A 21,042-nucleotide genomic window follows, 5' to 3' on the forward strand; every position below is an offset into this window, starting at 1 on the left:
TTAAATAGCAACATGTTAAGAAATTCGCCCAAGACATACTTTTTTTTAGAACATGTCGGCAAGGACTTGAAACCAAGCATTTGGACTCCAAAGATTATGCTTTTCCACTATCCCTGCTTCCTAGCACACTGATTTAATTAAACTACTAACCTGATGGCTGACCTTGAGCAAAATACTTGTCATTTATTTACTCATCTATAAACTGAATCTTTTCAGACTCTGAGTCTATTCCGGCTGCCTTAGTTTGTTTTTTGTTTTTTTTTTCTGTATTGTTGTAGGGTTGAGGTTCGATCTCGTTATTTATCCAAGATCTGTAAAATCGTAAGCTGTACACATTACAGTGAATCTTATTCCTATATGCATATTTCGAACAATATTTAATTTTCTGTACACACTCAGCTGTTGCCTGTCTTTAGTCTGCGTATCAACGCGTTCTGAAGGAGAGAACCATACCTAGCTTTACTTATTTATAACCTGGCTTGTTCCCGAAAGGATTTAAGGCGGCAAGTGACACCATAAGTTCCTTAACGATGTCACACAGCGCGAGTAATACTCTTTTGATGAATCACCCCGTAAAAAACCTACGATGAGTGCGATGTTAACTAATGTCATTTGCCTAAGTCTTAAAACCTGATGCACCTAGCTAAGTCCTGAAAGCATACAGTTAAGGTTCTTCCCTCAGCCTCGACGATGTCCCCACCGTTGTCAACGGTCACTCGGATGCCTTACTCGGACTAGCTAAAAGTGTCGCCGCTCCAGTCCCGGCTGGACCAAGAAGTCACCCCGCCCCTTCACTCCCTCTCGTACCCAAATTTCCTGATTGGGAAGGGGCCTAAAGAGCTTTCTCACATTTCCATTTTATTGGCTGGCACTGCTGTCAGTAATCTCCGCTTCCCGCCTTCCAGCCTAGCGGGTTTCTTGGACCCCTTGGTTTCTGCGACAAGCCGCTTACGTTTGCCTGAGCCGCGTTGCCGGGGACCAGCGACCCTTCACCCCCACCCTTCCCACGGGAGCGCCCCAGCCTCCGCCCCCACCGCCGGCGCGCGCCCCCACGCACACGCTCAGTCCGCGCGCGCCCCCCGCACGCGCTTACACACGCCCCCCCCCCACGGTGCGACCCCCCCCGCCCCCGCAGGCATCAGCTTCGGCGCTGGGAGGCGGCAGCGGCGGCGGCGGCGGCGGCGGCGGCGGCGCTACTGCTGCTGAGAGGCAGGGACCCAAGCGCGAAGTGTGTGGGAGTCTACGATCTCAACCCCTCACTACCCTCCCCTCGCAGCCATCCCCCTCCCTCCCTGCCAGCACCCCCAACCCCCCCTCACAAGCCGGAGAAATAATGAGCGAGACCGGGCAGCAGCAGCAGCAGCAGCAGCAGCAGCGCCGAGCAGCCCAAGCAACGGCAGAACCGCTCCGGCAGCGGCGGCGGCGGCAGCACCAGCAGCGGGAGCGAGCGCAGCGCTAGCGCGGCGCGGGGACCGCCGCGCTGCTTCCCGGCTCCTGCCCTCCTCCGCCGCTCGCTCCTCTCTCCGCATCCACCTCCTTCCCCTCCTCCTGCTCATTCACTCTTTCCCTCGCTCTCCCCTCCTCCTCGGCTTCTCCCCGCGCCCCGCCAGCCCTCGCGCTCTCCCACTCCCTCTGCCCGTCCTCCCCGCTCCCCTCCTCCCGCTCATTCACTCGCCCCTCTCCCTTCTCCACTCTCTCCCCCTCTCTCCTTTCTTCTCCTTCTTTCACCCTCCGTCTCTCACACCCCCTCCATTCCCCTGTCTCCTTTCTGACACTGCACTGCAGCTGCTCTTCAGCCCTGCCCCCTCCCCAGTGAGAACAGACCAGCAACATTGCTTTTTTTTCTTAAAGAGATTTCTATTGATCCGATTAAAAACAAAAACAAAAACAAAAAAAAAACTTGAAACCCCAAACGCAAAAAAAAAAAAAAAAAAAAAAAAAAACCAAAACAAAAGGGAGAACCTTCTCCCGTAGCACCGGCAGGAACTGCAAACATGATGGCGGCAGCTCCCATCCAGCAGAACGGGACCCACACTGGGGTTCCCATAGACCTGGACCCGCCGGACTCGCGGAAAAGGCCGCTGGAAGCCCCCCCTGAAGCCGGCAGCACCAAGAGGACCAATACGGGCGGTGGGTATCGCTTCCACCTCCCCGCTGGCCCCATCCCCCGCCGCCCGCCCCTGCCTCCCTCCCTCCCGCCGCTCTCCCTCCCTCCTTCTCGCGGCCCGGACACCTCCAGCCCGAACCCGCCGGCTCCCGCGCCCCTGCCCCGCGCCCCCTCCCCTGCACCTGCCCTGCACCTCGCCGTCCCGGACACATTTCCATTTCTGTGTTTATCATTCATCAAAATGGCGACCGGTTTTTCGAAATAGACCTATCTTTCCATTTAATCGGTCGAAAGGCTGACCATTTAAATATCCTATACCTGGGCAAAAGGGTCCGTAAAGGAGGAGGAGGATGACCCCCGAGTGAGGTGATGGCCGCCCGAAGATGCGCGCTGCATTTAACAGTCTGATAAAATAAATAAATAAATGGCACTTGGGTAGCGGATAGCAAATGATTGGGGCACCTGAGAGTTTTTCGCTCTCCATCCCCTTGCTTTGGGCCACAAGTAGTATGCAAAATCTTGATGAGTGCATGCTCTTACCGCACTTATATTGTCGGTGCAAATATCTCATTGATTTGTCTTCAGGGGTGTGCATAGGAGGGTGGGGGTGTCTGGTACTGTGACTTGTTAGTTAACATCCTGCGCTTCCTGGGAAGATGAGTTATAACGGGACCGGTATCGCTTCTTCATTTGCACTGGAGTCATCTTAACAATGCACCCAATGCATCGAGGCAGAGGTGAATTTATCTACAGCATGTACATTAGAGACGGATGGGGGTCTTGCTAATGGCACACCCGCAAAATTTGGAACGTTCATTCACATAAGAAAGCTGGATTTACCGGGGTGTTTCCTATTTAAGACATGATCAGTTTGACGGAAATTAAAGTTTATGGAGTTGGCTTTATTTTCTAAAACATTTCATTTCACTCTTTCTTGTTTCATCCACCCCATCTCCGTTTTAAATATTGTAGTTATTTTGGAGAAGGAACATTATCTGTTTGGTCACTTTTAAGTGTATTTGATATAAATGACTCCTAAGCTTTTTAGTATCGGCGAAATTCTTAAGGTCCTTTAATTAATGAGCTTAAACGAGATCATGGTAGACTAAGAAGTGCTAAAGAAATACACCAGTATTAGTTAGATTTGACAGTCCAAAACACTGAATTAATTCCTGGCAGTTATTGAAGGCTTGGAATACACCCTGCAGTTTGGGTGGATTATTTGGTAGCAGAATGGTTGTTTTGCATACTTTAAGTAGGATATAGGCAATGGTTAATTGTAGTCTTTATGTGTTTGCTAATGTCAAATAAATATAGCTCATCACTATTCACAGTCCTTTTATTTGTTTCACAATATGCTAAGTGAAAGTTTGTCATTTTATAAATATCTGAAGTTTTGTAAAAGGGTCAGTTTATTTCGTTTTACCATAGTAACCACAGATAGAGTTGGAAGACTTCCATGTTTGGAATAACAACTGGAATTTAGTCATCAGTTTTTACAGAGCTGCAAAATAATTGAACATGTTTAGATTTTAATTCCAAGTTTTGAAAGTATAAATCCTACAGAATGGGAAATATTTTGTACATATTTAATTTTCAATGTTATTAGCTTATTTTTGTTCTTTAAAAAACATTTAACTCCTTATTTCCTGCAGCTATATGTCCAATGTTTTAATTGTTGTTTTTCTCTCTTGAGGGTGGAGAGGGGATATAGAGTTAAAAATTATGTTAACGAAGTATATTTCTTTACATTTTTCAGAAGACGGCCAGTATTTTCTAAAGGTTCTCATACCTAGTTATGCTGCTGGATCTATAATTGGGAAGGGAGGACAGACAATTGTTCAATTGCAAAAAGAAACTGGAGCCACCATCAAGCTGTCTAAGTCCAAAGATTTTTACCCAGGTAGGTGCACTGGTAAAGAGGTTAATTGATAAATCCCCAAGGAAAGAAAGAGAAGCTCTATGTGTGTCGTGTGCTGTACTGAAAGATATTCGTAATAGTGTAGACTTTTATTTATGTAGTTGCCGTATTAGGATATTTGTGGATAATTTTTTTAAGACTATTTCCATTGTTGACTTTTTTTTTTTTTTTTAATTCATGTACTACTCTGTGTGTGATTTAGGCCAGTTGCGAGATGAGTCTTATGGGTTATTCCAAATAGTTTTTTTTCTAATTGGGAAAAAGCTCTAAAATGTTCAAGATAGAGAGCCTTGACAGCTGGCATCAGGAAATAGCGTTCTTCTGAAGTTTTCAGACGTCATTATAATGACAATTAGTTTAGAGTGAATTCAGAAGAGGGAGTAGGAAGCCTTCTTAAAGAATGGACCATTTACTTCTAAATCCATTATGTACCTCTTTCTGCTTCATTGCTTTGTTTGTTGGCCCTGGAGTGAAGTAAAGAGAACAAGTGCTGCCTCTCCGATTTTGAAAATATTGCATTTTTAATGTAATTATAATAAGAAAAACTATTAGTATGTAAGAAGTAAACTAATGCTTCAAAATTTGTGCTACGTAAGAGCTGTATTTGATTAAAATATGTTAACAATTTGTGTGGTACTGTAATTCATTAGAATATGGCAAGTTTCCTAGGTGGTATAATTTTTTTTTGTACTTTTCAGTGTGCTTTTTTGATTTGAAGTGTTATGCAGCTCTGTATGTTTGTCTTTTTCCTTTTTTTTATATCATTTTCTACTCAAAACATGAATTTTAAGTTTAATTGGAAAATTTCCATAATTGAATAGTGTATCTTACTAGATAAAACATTAACTGATTTGCTTTTACCTAGTATATAGCTTCTGCCCTTTTTTTTTTTTTTTTTTGGTTCTTTTATCTTTATGGTTGTAAATATTTATTTAATGCTGAGGGAACCAATACTGCTTATTTTTTTTACTCGTGGAAAAAGAAAAGCTGATTTGCTTTCAATAATCTAATTCAGTAAGAGTTCTTTAATACAGCAAAGACATCTGGTGTGAATGTAAGCAGAACCTTTGGAGGATATCTTTTTCATAGCCAGTCATTTAGTGGTAGAAAATGGACTATTAGGCTGGTTAAGAAGATTTTAGAATGATTGAAACTATCATTTAGTCATACAAATTAAGTGTAGTATATTTGGTAAACATTAGATTTATTAAACTAAAATGCAGTCTATTAGATATGACCGTCCCTTGAAAGTTTGTTTCGTGTGAGTGTAGTTTTGTAGATGGCTTTCCTTGTCTCTGAAACTTTCCTTATGCATTAAGAAAGTTTGCTAACATATTCACATTCATATTTTTAAAAGATATGCTGAAAAAAATCAATGTGGAATTGTGAAAACCCTTAGTACAAATAAAAGCCCTCAAAAGAGCTTGATTGCAATATTAATAACGTGGTAGTTCTAGGAAAAGACTGCAATGGTAAATTAAATTCACTGTCAGTAGATGAAAATGAAATAGCTTTTTTGCATTATACATGAGGTGGTATCAGATGTTCAGGGATGTTTCAGAAAATTGCTGTTTATCAAGGATATTCCAAATAGTAAATTAAATGTCTTTTCATTTGAATATAGTTTATTTTCAGTGGGTTGGAAAGGGTACACCGAGAATTAGATCTTTTGTTTTTAGTCCACTTAGTTGTGCATTTTTTTCTTATTACATTGAAATTGATTATTTTATTTATAGTTCTGAGTCATGTTATTCGTATAGAGCAAGAATATCCGTTGAAAAAATGAAAAACTGGAATGCGTTGAATAAAATTTTTGTGTGTCGTGACGTAACCTGATCAAATGTGAGTTGAAATGTCTGGATAAAAGAAGGCTTATACTCTGTCTGTAACAGGTGGAAACCAATTGCACAGTATGGAATCTATTTTAAGGATAAAATAAAGCCTTGTAATTTATAAAAAGCTTTACTAATTCTGAACACTTTGTATTTAAATCCAATTTTAACTATGTTATTTTAACCTGTTCGGACAGATATATCTCTCCTCTTCTCATAGACTTTAATGGTAATAGTCTTTCTGTTCACACTTGACCACAAGCCTGTGGAATTGTCTAAGGTCCTGGTATTCAACATAACAGCCTCTCAGCATCTTTCCACTTCTTACTCAGAGATACTTATCTTGCTTATCTTAGATGAACTAAATTTTAAAACTGTGATTTCTATTGCCGAGTTAAGAGGACTTTCTTGTAGGATTATTCAATAATTTGGAAGCCCATTTTTGTGTGTTTCATATATTTATGACTCTATATTCTTTTAGAATGAATATGCCTGTTGTTTATTTCATAAAGCATTTCTATGTTTCTCATTTTGTAAGATAGTGTATTTGGGGAAAAGTGTATTTTAGTTGTAACTTGATTTTCTCAAATTACCTAAGATTTTGAAACAATTTAAATATGTTCAGAAGGTTTAGTTAAAATACTGGTGTATTTGAGGAAAGACTTTCTTCAAGAAATATACATATATATATATATATATATATATGCACACATATGTATGTATGTATATGCAGAATGCAGACACTTTTTAAACCATTTGGGGAATATTTTTATAAATTTCAATGCAAATGATAACGTACATTGTTTTTAGTGTGGCCAGTATAATCTCATATTTATCATATTTGTTTTTCCTTTTTTGGGAGGTGGCTTAGGTTATATCTTTAAAATGTCTTAAGCAACCTTGCCTTTCTGAGGAATTTTTTATATTTGTGGTTGAGATGAAAACATTTTTTGAACATTAATTGGTATGAATTCAGAATTTATAGAACTGTATATTGCATTGTGTATTTCTGGATATTATTTATTAATTTAAATAATTTGGGAATTGTATGATGAGGATTGTAAAATGCATTTGTCAGTTACTGTAATCAGAAAAAACTACCTACAAATAGATTTACTTTTAGCTGTGCTGTGTAATTCATTTATCTATTTTTAAAAATCTGAATCTTATAGAATACTAACTTATTACTGGTGGTTTATGGATATATCTTTATTTCTTACTTGATTACAGAAACCTAATTTGATATATTTACATATCCTTTTTTAAATTAGGTTACCTAAAGTTGTTGCCTTGTGGTAAAAAACAGCTTTCTCATTTTGGAGAATATATTACTATTTTCATTTTCAGAATGGCAATAGTGTTCTTTTCCTCTTTTAGTTGGTATCTGAAGATGTGTTTAGTATTTTAATAAATAGATTTTATCTGTAAATTATTTATTGAATGGTTCAGATAGGTAATTAGAAAAACTTACTGGTTAAGAATAGTAAAGGGTGTATAAAATATTTTCGTGTATGACTTAGATTTTAGAACACTTCATAGTATACCGATTCTTTAAATTCCATTATATGACACTGGAGATATTCTATCAATCAAACAGGAATCTTTCACTGTAATCTTTGCATATATTTGTGTATATGTTACAGTTTTCATATTTCTGGTTATAATATTAGATCATATCTAATATAAATTATTTTCTTTCATGATCCTTAAGTTAAAATTTAAACTTATTATTCCTAGATTTATTATTTATTAATTTTCTCACTGTCCAACTTAGGTGACGCTTTCTTAAAAAAAAAATCACAAACCATTTATATGTTAACTTTTAAAAAATCATGGAAAAGCAGAATGAAAGTGAATTTTTCTTTTAGTGGAAGCGATACCTACACTGCCTTAATTTTGACAAGGAGAAAATTCAGTGTCCAATTTAATCTTTAGGATTAGGATTGTATAAGAATGATCATTTATTTGGAAATCAGAGGTGTTAGTGAAGTTTAAAATAGATCACTTCTTTTGTTTACATTTTTGAAGGAAGAGTATTATATCAGTAGTACATATGAATACTTTTGTTATAGCTTCTAAAAGTTGTAGTATATACTCTTTAATCTTAGATTCAAAGCATCTTAGAAATTTATTGGTATATATTTTAAAGCAAAATTAGTGGATAAATAAAATTGTAACAAGTGGAAAATCAAGTAGTATAATTTTCAGTAGTGTTCAGTGTAATAGGATAGTTATCATTACGTTGTGCGATACCTTTGATTTCAGTTTGATAGAGGAGCTGACAGATAACGTGTTTTCCTTTAAATCTTAAAGTTATACTATTTATATTTGTCATACTACCTATTGCCGTGGGTTACTTTATGTCTTATCTCTCTATATTCTCAGTTGAAGGAGGAACCATAACCTTTCATTTAGGGATTAATACCTCTCTCTGAAAATTGGCTATATTTTTAATACTTTATTTCTCATTTTAAGCAACAGGAAATCTCAGCATATGAAGAAATGTTACTGGCATAGGACAATCCATATTAAAATTGTACTTTCCAAAAGACAACATTTTCATACTTATATAAGCGCATGCGATTTTTAGAAAGATTGAATTAACATTAAAAATCTTAGCTATTCATTTTATTTCATTCAGATGTTAGATCTTCTTTCATCGATTTAGTAAGTTATGGAACATCATCAATTTATAGTGTCAGTGTTTTCATGAATTATATAGCGCATCGTTCTTTGAAATTTAGTATTTGAATCTTTCTAGATACGGGGAAAATAGCTAAAGTTGGTGACATCATAAAAAAATACAGTACATCTCACAACATTTGTCTTGCAAACATCACCTGCAAAAGATTTCAGGAATAGTTTAAAAATAATGAACATGACTGGTGAAATAGTTCAATATTTGTGCATTGAAGATGTTTCGTATAATATACAAGGAGGAATAATGACAATTTGTGTCTTGGGAACTATGAGGAGTATGTGGTGTCACTAAAAACCTGAGCAACAGACCACCAGTCAAAAACTTGCCTATTTTATAGTTCTTTTGTTTTGTTTTATTTTGTTTTGCTCTGGTGTAAAGGAATTAATTTATTAAGCTCTTAAATGACACAGTTATTTTTGAACACAATATGCCACTTGTTAACTAAAATTTAACACCTAATAAATATATATATATATATTTTTTTACCATGGAATCGTTTTAGTTGTTTCCAGTTTAGTAGAGCTGTGTTTTAAAGCACAACTTTTATGAACAAGTGCAGCTTTTCAAAATAAATATGGGGGGGATGAGGGTGGGAGATTTGTGCTTGATTGCCATCTCATTTCCATCTTTGGATACAGCTCTAGCATAAAGTTAAACAACATCTGCAGAGATCTGACTGACAAACATCTCTCTGGGACTCATCATTGCAGCCTGCAGCAGGTGCATTCAGCTTTGCAGTCTTTTCCAAAAAGAGGTTAGTTTGTTCTAACATTTATCAGTAGACCAGTGGGAGCAAGTGATTAGAGAGAAGAGGTTGGTTGTCACTTGTCCAGTGCTGGAATACTACAGGTAATTGGACTGGACTGGTGGGAACCGCAGCAGTGTGTGTCTCACATTGCACTGCAGCTGCTATGGAGCTTAATTAACCTGACCCTTAGAGACTGAAGTGTCATGGTATAAAATGCAACACGCAAGAAATGAAGCAGTACTTTTCAATACTTTGTGATGCACTGGTTGGTGAAATTTCAATTTTTTTTTTTTTCATCCTATTCTTTAAAGATAGGGCATCAGCTTTTCCATTTTTTAAAATGGAAATATTCGAAGCTAAAATAATTTCTATAAATCTGATAGAATCCACATAAAAAAGGGGAAGGGGGGCTTTTGGTATAGAAACAAAAACAATATAATGTTAAGTCAGAAGTATTGCAATTTCCCTGTTTTACAAGTATATTTTCAAGTCATGAATGAGCAGAAATAAGTGGAAGTATGTTGTAGTTTTTAAAAATTATTTTAGATTAATATTTGTTCATTATTTTTATTGGAGAAATAACCCACATAAAATTATGTTGTATCTTTTTAGCATATTAGGGCTTTGGCAGGCAAACTTTGCTGAGTGTTTTGAAGTGTTCCAACAAACAAAACAGGTATAGCATGTCAAAATATTTTTTGGATGTTTCAACTTAACATAGGAGTGCTGTTGAGATGGTTCTTTACCACATTATATTTCAGGTAAATTAAAAATTGATTAAGTAAAAACTCAGACTCTTTGTCATTTATTTTTATTATTTTAAATTTCTTAATCTCTTTGAAATACTAATTTACAGTATGCTTCCATGAAATATATAGAAGTTTCTTGTGTGTTCTAATAGTATTCCCAATTAATGTAGTTGTCTCATTACTGTCCTGTTTATTAATTGACCCTTAAATGGAAAATGATTCCTAGGGCAAAAATGTCTTTAAATTAAATCTTACAATGTGCTATACTTTTAAAAAATAATTCAGAATTTAAAAATATCATTTGGCATCTTTGTGAAGTAGTTTTATAGTTTTGACTCACTATTGGTTTTACCAGTTTGAATTTTGGGTATCCATTGAGTATAACTTGTCAGTTACCTAAGAGTAATTATTTGCACAGATTTTTTTTTGTAATTTATCTGTATACCTTTCTTGAGGAATTTTTACCAGTATTGCTGATAACTTTGATTCTGAAGTTAATGTGTGTAAGAAAGGTCTTTTAAATTTAATTTTAATTAAATTGTGAGCAATTGGTAATTTATCGGTAATTATGGGAAATAAAGTTAAAATAACCATCTCTAGATAGCAAGAGAATCATTTCCACAGTTTTAAAGACATCATGGGCTATTGTTTTCTTATCAATTCTCGTCATTACAAACACGATTCTTTAAAATTTCACATGTATACTTCATCTTTTTAAAATTTTTTATAAAAAAGATTAAGGATAAACATTTTAAGACTACAGAATAGAAAAAGAATATTATGTACACTGACAAACTTTTTGAGATACTTTCAATATTTGCTAAGTTTCAAACCACTATAGGGATGTCCTTTTCCATAACAAAACTTGATCATGAAAACACATAATATCTGCACTCCATCATTGATCTTTTGCTGCTTCCTGCAGGGCCTGTCATAGCATCGTTGACAGGACCAGATGAAAAATGAAATCAGTATCTAGAGTTTTTTAACAGCAAAATGATTCAGGTAAGATTATTTGGCGTGGAAAATATTTTTTTTTTTTTTTTACCATTCTTAAACTAATTTTATTTAATAATCGATACATAAAATTAATATTTTTTCTTACTTGACTGGTTTTGTGTCTTACTGATGTTCAGTATATTTTTAATTTCCAATGATTTTATTCTGAACTCAGTAATTTTTCAAGTTTAGACTACAGTTTTCTTAGTTTCCTTATGAAACTGAGCATGCTTTTTGAAGTTTTAAGGAATAACTTTTCTTTCTTTTAAAGATTTTTGAGAGCAGTTGTATATGACAGCCCCATAATTCTTTTGAAGGACAAATTTTCGCAGAGTGAACTTACTAATTAAATAAGACTTCAAATCCTGCCTTTTCTTTGGAATATAATAATGCTGACTCCCAGTCAATTCAATTTTTAAAAATTATTCTTATCCTAAAGAAGAAAGTTGTCTTCATTTAACTTGTTAATAGTTTGCTGCTCTAGGAATTGAATTGGTCAGTGACTATTTTAAGATCTAGTAATTTGGGGAAAGAGAATAGAAGGAATGGGATGGTAGTGCATTTTATTAATACAGAATAGTAGGGAATTGTGATATGTGTTTTTGTTTTATGTTACTAAATACTTTAGAAGAACTGTAACATTTCAATTTTCATTGTATTCATTCTTGAAAGACTTGTTTTTAAAGGTGTTGTATTGGAAGCAAATCAGCTTTTAATTGGAGACTTCATTCACGAACTTATTCTTTGTGTAACCATTATGTTTTAATTTTTCTAAAACTAATTTATGTCTTTTTAAAAAATTCATAAAAGTGTTCTTAAGAAAAAAATATAATTTTATTCTTTAGTGTGAAATCTCTTTGGAATCTTTTCTCTTGTTAAGTATTACGTGTACCGATCAGATGCTTTCTATGAGCCCAAGTGTAGACAGACAGCTCTTTGGTCATCATGACAGAATTATTACAAAACACATTTTCTTTGTAAAGGAATATGGACATGTTTTGCTTTACCCTAAAAAGTTGTGGTTTTATTGTTATTGTCCCCTTGGGTTTGTTTAAAATTTTTCTATTATATGGCATCTCTGCCAAAGACTCAATGAGGACACTTAGGAGTAGTGACGAGGCTTTCCATTTAAAGGGATTAGAAAAATCACAGAATTGTGGAACTAGATGAAGGGAATGGAGTTTAGATATGATCTCTTTTAGAATCTTTATTTAACAGTTGAGAAAACTAAGATAGGAAGAGATTAAGTATTGCATGCTAGTAATTGTCCTGTAATTTTTAAATGTTTTCTGAATTTGTGGTACACTTGTAGTAGATACTTCATTATCTTTTGTTTCACTCTACATTTTTTTTCTCTATCCATTTTTGGATATGACTCTGAGGAAATACATATTAATTTCTCTCGTAGTTTTTAAATGAATATGCCCACACCCTTCTAAAACTAAGTTGAAAGCACAGTAGTTATTTTACAGTAATTTTGTTGTTGATTTGCTACACTGAAGGACTAAAGATAGGTACTCTTTATTTAAAAATACACACACACACAATTTGTGTGTGTGTGTGTGTGTGTGTGTGTGTGTGTGTAAAATAAATTATATTGCCTGGAATATAGCCTGGTCATTTTCCGTTTTTTTTCTTTCTTTTCTTTTTTTAAATAATTATATCATTTGGAAATAAGTGGCAATAATTTTCACAGTGTTTTGACTTCTGCAGTTTTATAATTTTTCTTCATTTGCAAAGTTTTTGGTTTCTTTGGTTTTTGCTTCCATTGTTCCTTAGCTCAACTTTTTTACTTCTTTATTTTTGGTTAAGTATTGACCTTGATTTAAAAAAAAATAATGTATAGACTTTCTATGTCAAATTTTGTTTTGAAGAGTTTTTATGACTTTCACAAAAATTTCCTTAAGTATTGCATATTTTGCTGGGTATTTGTAACAGTTTTAAAATAATAAAATATTTTGATTAAAAAATAAGCATGAGGCTTATTGTAAGGTGATCTGAAAATGAAGATATATTATAAATATTAATTTAAATATCTCACTAATTTCTTTTTTTATCTATTTCATTAAATTGGTCCATTTATTAGTTAATTAGAATTTTGATGTTATTTGCATTGCATTATAGACTTTCAGATTACCTTCTAAGATAATTATGAAAGTACTTAAAGTGAAATAGTCTTTGCTTACATCAATTGAATAATTAGGTTCCATTGGTGTGAAGGAATTTATGTCATCCTGCCTGCCTGCTGCTATATGTTCCACTTAGAGCTCAGTGCTTTGAACATAGGTGGCACGTGAAATATAAATGTACGTAGGTATGAATGAATGAATGACCAATATAAGGCTGCTTTGTGAAGGGCTTGCGCAATATCAATACAATGAGTTTAGCAGTCAGTCCATCTTTAGTTTTTCATTATATTTCTACTTTACATTGATGGTGTGTGTGTGTGTGTGTGTGTGTGTGTGTGTAAAATCTGTATTTCGTATAACTGACTAATGAGTTCAAAAATTGAGACAAACAAGAAATGGCCATAGAAGTGTTAGGACAAATATGGGCCAGGTATTAAGGAAGCAGAGTGAAGTGTGATAGGGGAATTTTGCTTTCTTTTTAGCATGTTGTCCAGTGCCATCTCCAAAGTGAAAATGACTTTAAAAATGTTCTGATTTAAGCTTAATTAATATTGATTTGTTTATAAAGTAATTAAAGGTCCCTCCATTGCAAGATTTCATAGTTATATTACGTTATAGTCACTTGCTGCCGCATGGCAATTTGTGCAGTAAGGAACAGTCTGATGACTTTTCTTGAGATACCTTGAAAATTAAAGATTACTAACCACTAAAGTTATGTTATTTTAATATATTTTAGTATCTTCTTTCCTAATTGAGTGCAATGTTAACATGTATAAATACATTATAACTTTTATAAACTTAACTAGTTAATTTTTTTATTTACTAAGGAAAAAAGTATACCAGGTATGTAATAGAGTGCAATGTGTTTGCTTAGAGTTTGACTAACTTAAATATCCAGAAGTTAGTATGTGTTACTTTATTTGGAATTAAAATTTTAGGAAAGTTACTGAATTTGGACTACCTCTAAGTCTTTTAAATACTTTTTAAACTATTAACATTTAGAAAAATGCATGAAATACTAGTGTTTTTCTTAATGAGTACATTGTTTCATTTTTTGCTACAGAAAACCAGTGAACCAACTAAACTTTAATAAATCTCTTTAGTCTCATTCATTAGCAAGAATTATTTTAAAGAAAAAGTGCATTCATCTATCTATAAAATGACTGAAAGTTGTACTGTAATTAAAATGCATGTATCTATTTGTATAAATATAAACAGTGACAGGTACTTTGGAAGAAGAATTTCTGTGATTATCTAAAATCAAAATTGAGTAGTAGAATGAAGAGTCTGGCTTTCTGCTTAGGCATTATGAGTAGAATTAAGGAGAAGATTAATTTGTTTAGAGAGGAAAAGACTAAGGGAAAGGTGAGGCAATTAGGAATATAGAAAACAGATGTTAAGAAATATGAGAACTGTCTTTTATTAAGAAGTTTTGTGCCAAATGTAGAAGGAAAAAAGTGTGGGGACCCAGGAAGGACAATTGTCAGTGAAAAATGTTTCGCTGTATTCAGGAAAGCTCTTGAGATCGAAATCTGTTTTTGACATTTATTCACTTTTACACATCCTGTTGCCTATGCAGGTGCCTTTAAAGTTAGTGACTTGATGGTTTCTTTTAAAAGTTTGCTTTTGATTCATAACTATTTAGAATCATATATCTGATAAAATTTTTCTGATTTCTCCTATAAACATGTAGAACTTGTAGCTCTCTTGGCATATGAACAGATATATTCATTTTCAGTTCGATGAAAATTAGTAATTTGCACAAAATTAGTGATTTGCATTTCTTTATGTGTGAATTTGATATCGTTCAAACACTAAAGTTTTGGTATATGACAGAGGCATTGGTATGGGTTATGTCAGTGAAAGTGAAAATTGAAAGATTTATCATTGGTGAATTCTCTGTTATGTAATTATTTGGTTGGTGTTTTGGTTTATTGAGATTCAGCAGGATTGTCTATTTTTGATAAATATTTTATATAAGGATAGTTCTTAAAATTATCAAATTCAGATGAATTAAAAAACTAAAAAACATGGCACTGGTTTTCCCATTTAGAAAATGAAATTAAAAATCTAGCATTTTCTACTGATTTATTAAATTATTGGCTAGTTATGTAGAGAAACATTAAAAAATTGAACAGCCAAAGTGACATTAAGTACCAGATGGAGATTTGAAATAAAAATATTCACTGTGTAATCTTTATTTAAGTGCTTATAATTCAATAATACCAATTGTATAATTCAAGATTGAATTCAGTATGAAAGGGAAACATAAACAAAGTCTCATTGCCTTCATCGATACATGTCTCATGCATGGCATGATATCATGACTTGTTCTTAAAGGGATAAATAATATAAACAAGACAACTGCATACATTTTCTTTTGCATAGCCAGTACAATTCTCTTTGAGAACAATTTGAGGAAATTTTTGGTTTGTGAATTTTTTCAAAATAACATTTGTTTAAATTTAACGTCTCTTACAAATTCTGTCTTTAAGATGCTATTTTTTTTATTTACATATATGTTCTCAACTGAAATTTTCCAGCCATGTTTTCTTTACAATAATATTTTAAATTTATCCTTCTGAAGTGTATACCTATTCTGTTTAGGAAAGGTATATTCCTCGCAAAGCTTTATCATTTTTAGCTATACTGATGTATTTAACATCTTGTTTAAAAACTAAAATGTCTCTGGATATCAAAACACAAACTGTGATAATAAACTAAATATGCCATATGTGGCAGTTTAGGTTGGCATATATCTCAAATGGCAAGTTTAATGTACTATCTTACTAAGATTAGTAATTTTATAATGGAAGGCTGCTACTTTTATTATATAGTCTCCTGCTAGTACGCTTAGAATGTTATCAGACCCATTACTTACAGATCCCTGTTTTCAGCCCTTGTAAAAATCTTTTTGTTGTTGGAATTATCTACATGGGATCTGTCTTAGTAACTAACTAAACTTTTCTGAAGTTTATAAAAATTAAGAAGAATTTTACAAATAAATAGTATATATAGTTAGATGATTATGAATGTGAATACTAACCATATATATTGTATTTTTGTTAAGGAATAATAACACTAATAGATGTGGTATGGCCAGTAATGGTTTAGTAAAATACATAATCAAGAATTGAATATAGTATTTTTATTTTTAGTAAATGTACATTTACTAAATGTACATTTGATAGGAAAAACTTTGAGGTAGTTTCTGTAGTCTTGCGGTAGAGACATTTAAAGCAAACTGTAATAAATATTGCCCCTTTATTACAAATACTCAACTTGGAAATCATATTCGAACTTTCTTGGACATAATGATTTTTTTTCTTTGATTCTTTATAATGTTGCTTTTAGCAAAGATTGTTTTGAAGGCCTGTCAAATAGTTCATCAGATTACATTAGAAATAAATAGAAACTGCATTGTAATGGGGATAATTTAGGTAATTTAAGAAGATAAGTAATACAGGTAAGGAATATGTACATTTTTAACTACTTAAATATGTAGAACAAATACAATTCTGTTCAAGGAAAATTGTAAATAAATTTTGGGTTTGGGAAAGGTTTCAAGTAACAGTCACCTAAATTCAATATCTTTTCAAGAGCCAGGCTCTGAATTTTTTATATGGGTCTTTAAACTGTTTCTATCACTCTTAATAGGATAAACAATGGTGTTTTAAAAGTTTGAAACCATATAACTAAAAGTTACTTAATAAAAGAAAATAAGTAGTAAATGAAAATCGTTTATTAGTTGCAGCTTAATTGGATCTTACATTTTTAGCACTTATTTTAATTCTTAAAATATCAGTGTAGGCAAGAATTTTTATTTCTGCAGGGGAGGAAAGTAAGAGTTAAAGTTAAAATGATTTGTTATAGCAAGTTAATGATGAACCTGGTTATTTACTGTTATTCTGTAACTCTGCATCAGACTAATAAATTTGAATTCAGAAATACAGTATTCAAAATTTAGGTTAGATTCGCCAAACTGCCACATTGGTCCATCACTGGGAAATGGGTATTTTTGATGGGTTGATCCACCCCCCCCCCATTTATATGGAAATCCTACAAATTTGAATTTTGCCAAAGGAAGCAAAACTGTAATAATTAAGCACAATGGAGACATAAAAACAAGTTTTCTCTCCTGACCAGACCTCTGTAGACATAAAACCTTAATATCTTCTCTGCATTTTTCCATCTTCATATGGATATTAGACTTCTAAGGTAGTTTGAAATTTCACCTTATCTATGAGATGAATTTATTTACACGAAATCTTTCGATTATTTTTCAGTTAGCATTGTAAAATTTTGTCTTTCACTTTCAAAATTATGTATAACCACTACTCTAGAGATTTAAATTATAGGCTGGAGGTTAGAAAGGTCTAGTCAAATCACTATGATAGTACTTACTATAATCAAAATTTAATGAGGAAAATATGCTTTGGATATTACACAGTGAAGTTTATTAAGAAAATATCAAAATGGTTCAGTGCTTTGTAATGCCTTCTAGGGATGTGAGATGGAATACAAGATTCTTAGAGAGTATGAAAGGTCAAACAATGGAATTTAAATCTAAGCTCTGCCATTTGATAGCTGTGTGATTTTGGTCAAATGGTTTAATTTTGGCCCTCTGTTTTCTCATCTGTATAATGGGGATAGTAGTACCTCTCATATAATTATAGGTTGTTGGTCTAGGTACCACAAAAGGAAAAATGAAAAAGCAAAGTACCTAACATATAAGCATTTTATGTATGGCTTTTTAAAAATCTTCTTCCCATGTTTGTTTTATTTAATAATAATAAATTTACAGCAGAAACTTTAATGTGAGATAGATTATAATAATATGGTCCTAAAAAGGAAAACATTGCTATGAGGATTTTCTAAAAAAATTTTTTTCTCATAATTCATTGTTATAAAAATGCAGGTGCTGCAGAGAAAGTTAAAGCTAAGTTCTCATCTCATTCCTTTAAGATAATAAATATAAATAATTTGGTATGTATTGTTTTAGACTTTATAAATGCCTGTTTATATAGATTCAAATTTTTTGTAGAGAATTACAAGTGGTATTTGTTTCATATATAGGAATGAGTTTTCAGCAAATCACCTCTCTTGGTTAATGAATTTGTAGAGTTTCTAGATACTTTAAGGCAATGGTCCCCGACTTTTATGGCACCAGGAACTGGTGCTTCTATGAGAATCTAATGCTTGATCTTCTGAAGTGGAGCTGAGGCCGTGATGCTAGCGCTGGGGAGCAGCTGGAAACACAGATGAAGCTTCGCTCTCTTCCTGCTGCTTACCTCCTGTTGTGTAGCCTGGTTCCTAACAGGCCACTGACTGGCATTGTCCATGGGTCGGGGACCTCTGCTCTAAGATGATGTTCTTCCAGTCTCAATTGTGTGGATATTTGTACTTGCATAGCCTAAAAATATGTTCTGTGATTCCCCTGAAGATATGTAGAGCTTTGTTTTTTATCCGTATAGTTGAGATGAAAACTAGGGACATAAATATGTAATGTCGAAGCATGTTATAATCTCATATGATGCATATTGGCTTATTTGTATTAAGATTCTTGAAAATTAACAATTAGTAAATTCTGTATTCTTTATTCATTCTGTACATACATGCAAAATATATAACATTAAAAATATTCATCAGAGCTTTAATACAAATAAATCAAGCAGCATATAGAATATTTAATGCTTACTTTTAAAATCTTTTTAAAGATACTAAGACTTCTGAAAATCCTTTGCATATTAGTCAAAAAGAAAATCATAGTGTATTAAATGGTGAGACTAAATATTTAATATAGGTATATAGGTGATAATTCATAAACTTGTTTTTCAGCCCTTTTTAAGCTTCAGTTTTTTTTTTTAAATTGTTTCTATGAAGGCCTTAAACATTTTAATTCATATTCCTCCAACTTCCATGAAATATCCAAGAAAATTTAATGGTGCAATTTTTGTTTTTGTTTTTGTTTTTTGGTGTAGTTTTACTAAGAGTATCTTTCAAGTGTCATGGTTTATTACTTTCTATTTTTAAGTATTCATATTTTCCATGAGTCATTGCAATAATTCTTGATTGCCATTATGGTAAAATTGTTTTTTATGGTAAGTCCATATTTCGTTATAATCAATGTGTATACTTAACTATTTTCTGATGCATTATGTATTAAATATTGTTTACGTATTACATATTTAAGATCCATCTAATACCACATAGCAAGAACAACTATATAAATGATTTTGTTTTGTGTGAATGTGTCCTCTAGGACAATAAATATAAGTAAGATCATATTGATACTGGGGCTGCTTTGTAGAAAATATAAAATCTTAGTGAATATCTGTCATAGTATAGATAAATTCAGTTTTATGTTTAGAATGTTGTACCTTTGAGTATATAAGAGTACTAGATGCTATAGGAAACAGTGTAGTGAAAAATTTTGCTAAAGGTCATTTAATTCTAGAATGATTAAATACTCTATTCCTAATCTTTAGAGCAGTTGATTTATTCTTAGAGAATAAGAACCCGTAGAGACGATGAAATAATCCCAACTTTTCTTCTCACTTGTAACATTTTTCCTTTAATTTGGAACTAAGGAAGGAGGCTACACAATATATGGTAATTTTAAATATCAATTCCAAAACCTCCTCTATTATCCTGATTGATGATCTTATGTCCTATTTCACTAAGAAAATAAAATTAAATTTCATAAGCTTTCACCACCAGATTTAACTAATTACACCAGTACCTATATAGTCTATGTTTTCTTTTATTATTCTAATAAACTGCCCCTAGCAAAGGCTAATCCTTTTCATTTATTCTAGATTCCATTCCTTCTTAGCTACTCACACTTCCCTGGGGAATTCTCTTTCTTATCATATCAATTTCCCTCACTCTATTTTCTTTCAACTTGCAAACATACTGTTATAGATCTCCATTGTTAAAAAAACAAAAAAAAAAAAAACGCATTTTCTTTATCCCACTTCCTGTTCCAATTGCCATGCCAATAACAGTGAAATGCTTCAAACTAGACTTATTTTATCTCTAGTTATTCTCCTTCTATTTCTGTTTTAAAGCCATTTCAACTAGGATTTTGACCTCATCCTTTTGGTGAAACTGCTGCACTTGTGTCTGGTGACTGCAATGATGATAATTCAGTGGTCAGTTCCTGGTTCTCATCTTTATATACCAATTAGCAACACTTGACAGTTATCACTGCCTCATCTTTAAAACATTTAATTTTGCTTTCAGCACACCTCTACCTCACTGCAGCCTCCATTTTCCTTTGCTAGTTTCTTCTCATTTCCCTGAGCTCAGTGCTTGGACCGCTGTCTTCTTTTACTCCTGTATATGCTTACTCCTTGGTAATCCTTCCTGGTATCATGTCTTTAAATAACCCTCTGTCCTTTGATGACTACCAAATGTTTATGTCCATTCTGGACTTTTCACCTGAACTCCACACTAATGATGCATCTGAGTACTTGTTATCACTTCTTTGCCTAGTAAGTGTGTTGGAATTAAATATGGTTTTAAATATTCTGATCTTTCTCTTATCCCTAAATCTACTTATCTCACAATTATCTCTTCTTATTTACAGTTTCATCCTTCCAGTTTCTAAGACCAGAAATCTTAGAGTCATTCTTACCTTCTCTCTGTCATATTTCACATCGAATTTGTCATGATTCTGATTTTGGTCAAGACATTTGCCTTAAATAATGTGAAAAGAAAATATCAAACACAAATGTCAGTATCAGTACATCCATTATAGTAGCATAAATACTTTTATATCTGTGAGAATTGATTTTTAAAGAATAAATATGAAGCAGTAATATTAAGAATAATTCTAAATAATACCAGTTCAT

The 21,042-nt window shown here is 33.3% G+C and overlaps 1 protein-coding gene across 8 annotated transcripts in view; it reads left to right on the forward strand.

The window, feature by feature from the left end:
• The first annotated feature begins 1,403 nt into the window (after nucleotides 1–1,403).
• The window catches only part of NOVA1 (NOVA alternative splicing regulator 1), a 138,911-nt gene continuing 119,272 nt past the window's right edge, over nucleotides 1,404–21,042 (forward strand). For 4 of the 8 annotated variants that reach the window (XM_036217887.1, XM_036217892.1, XM_016150302.2 and 1 more), the window contains exons 1-2: nucleotides 1,404–2,130; nucleotides 3,867–4,010. Coding sequence is in view for 4 of the 8 variants with exons in the window: in XM_016150302.2 (XP_016005788.1) it covers nucleotides 1,995–2,130; nucleotides 3,867–4,010 (280 nt within the window). In the remaining 4 variants the exon portion in view is untranslated. Of the gene's footprint in view, nucleotides 2,131–2,338; nucleotides 2,845–3,866; nucleotides 4,011–9,199; nucleotides 11,064–21,042 lie in introns of those variants that run through there. The other 4 variants (XM_036217890.1, XM_016150305.2, XM_036217886.1 and 1 more) reach the window with 2 other exon arrangements.

This window comes from Rousettus aegyptiacus, unplaced genomic scaffold (genome assembly GCF_014176215.1).
Source record: "Rousettus aegyptiacus isolate mRouAeg1 unplaced genomic scaffold, mRouAeg1.p scaffold_m13_p_3, whole genome shotgun sequence".
NCBI lineage: Eukaryota > Metazoa > Chordata > Mammalia > Chiroptera > Pteropodidae > Rousettus > Rousettus aegyptiacus.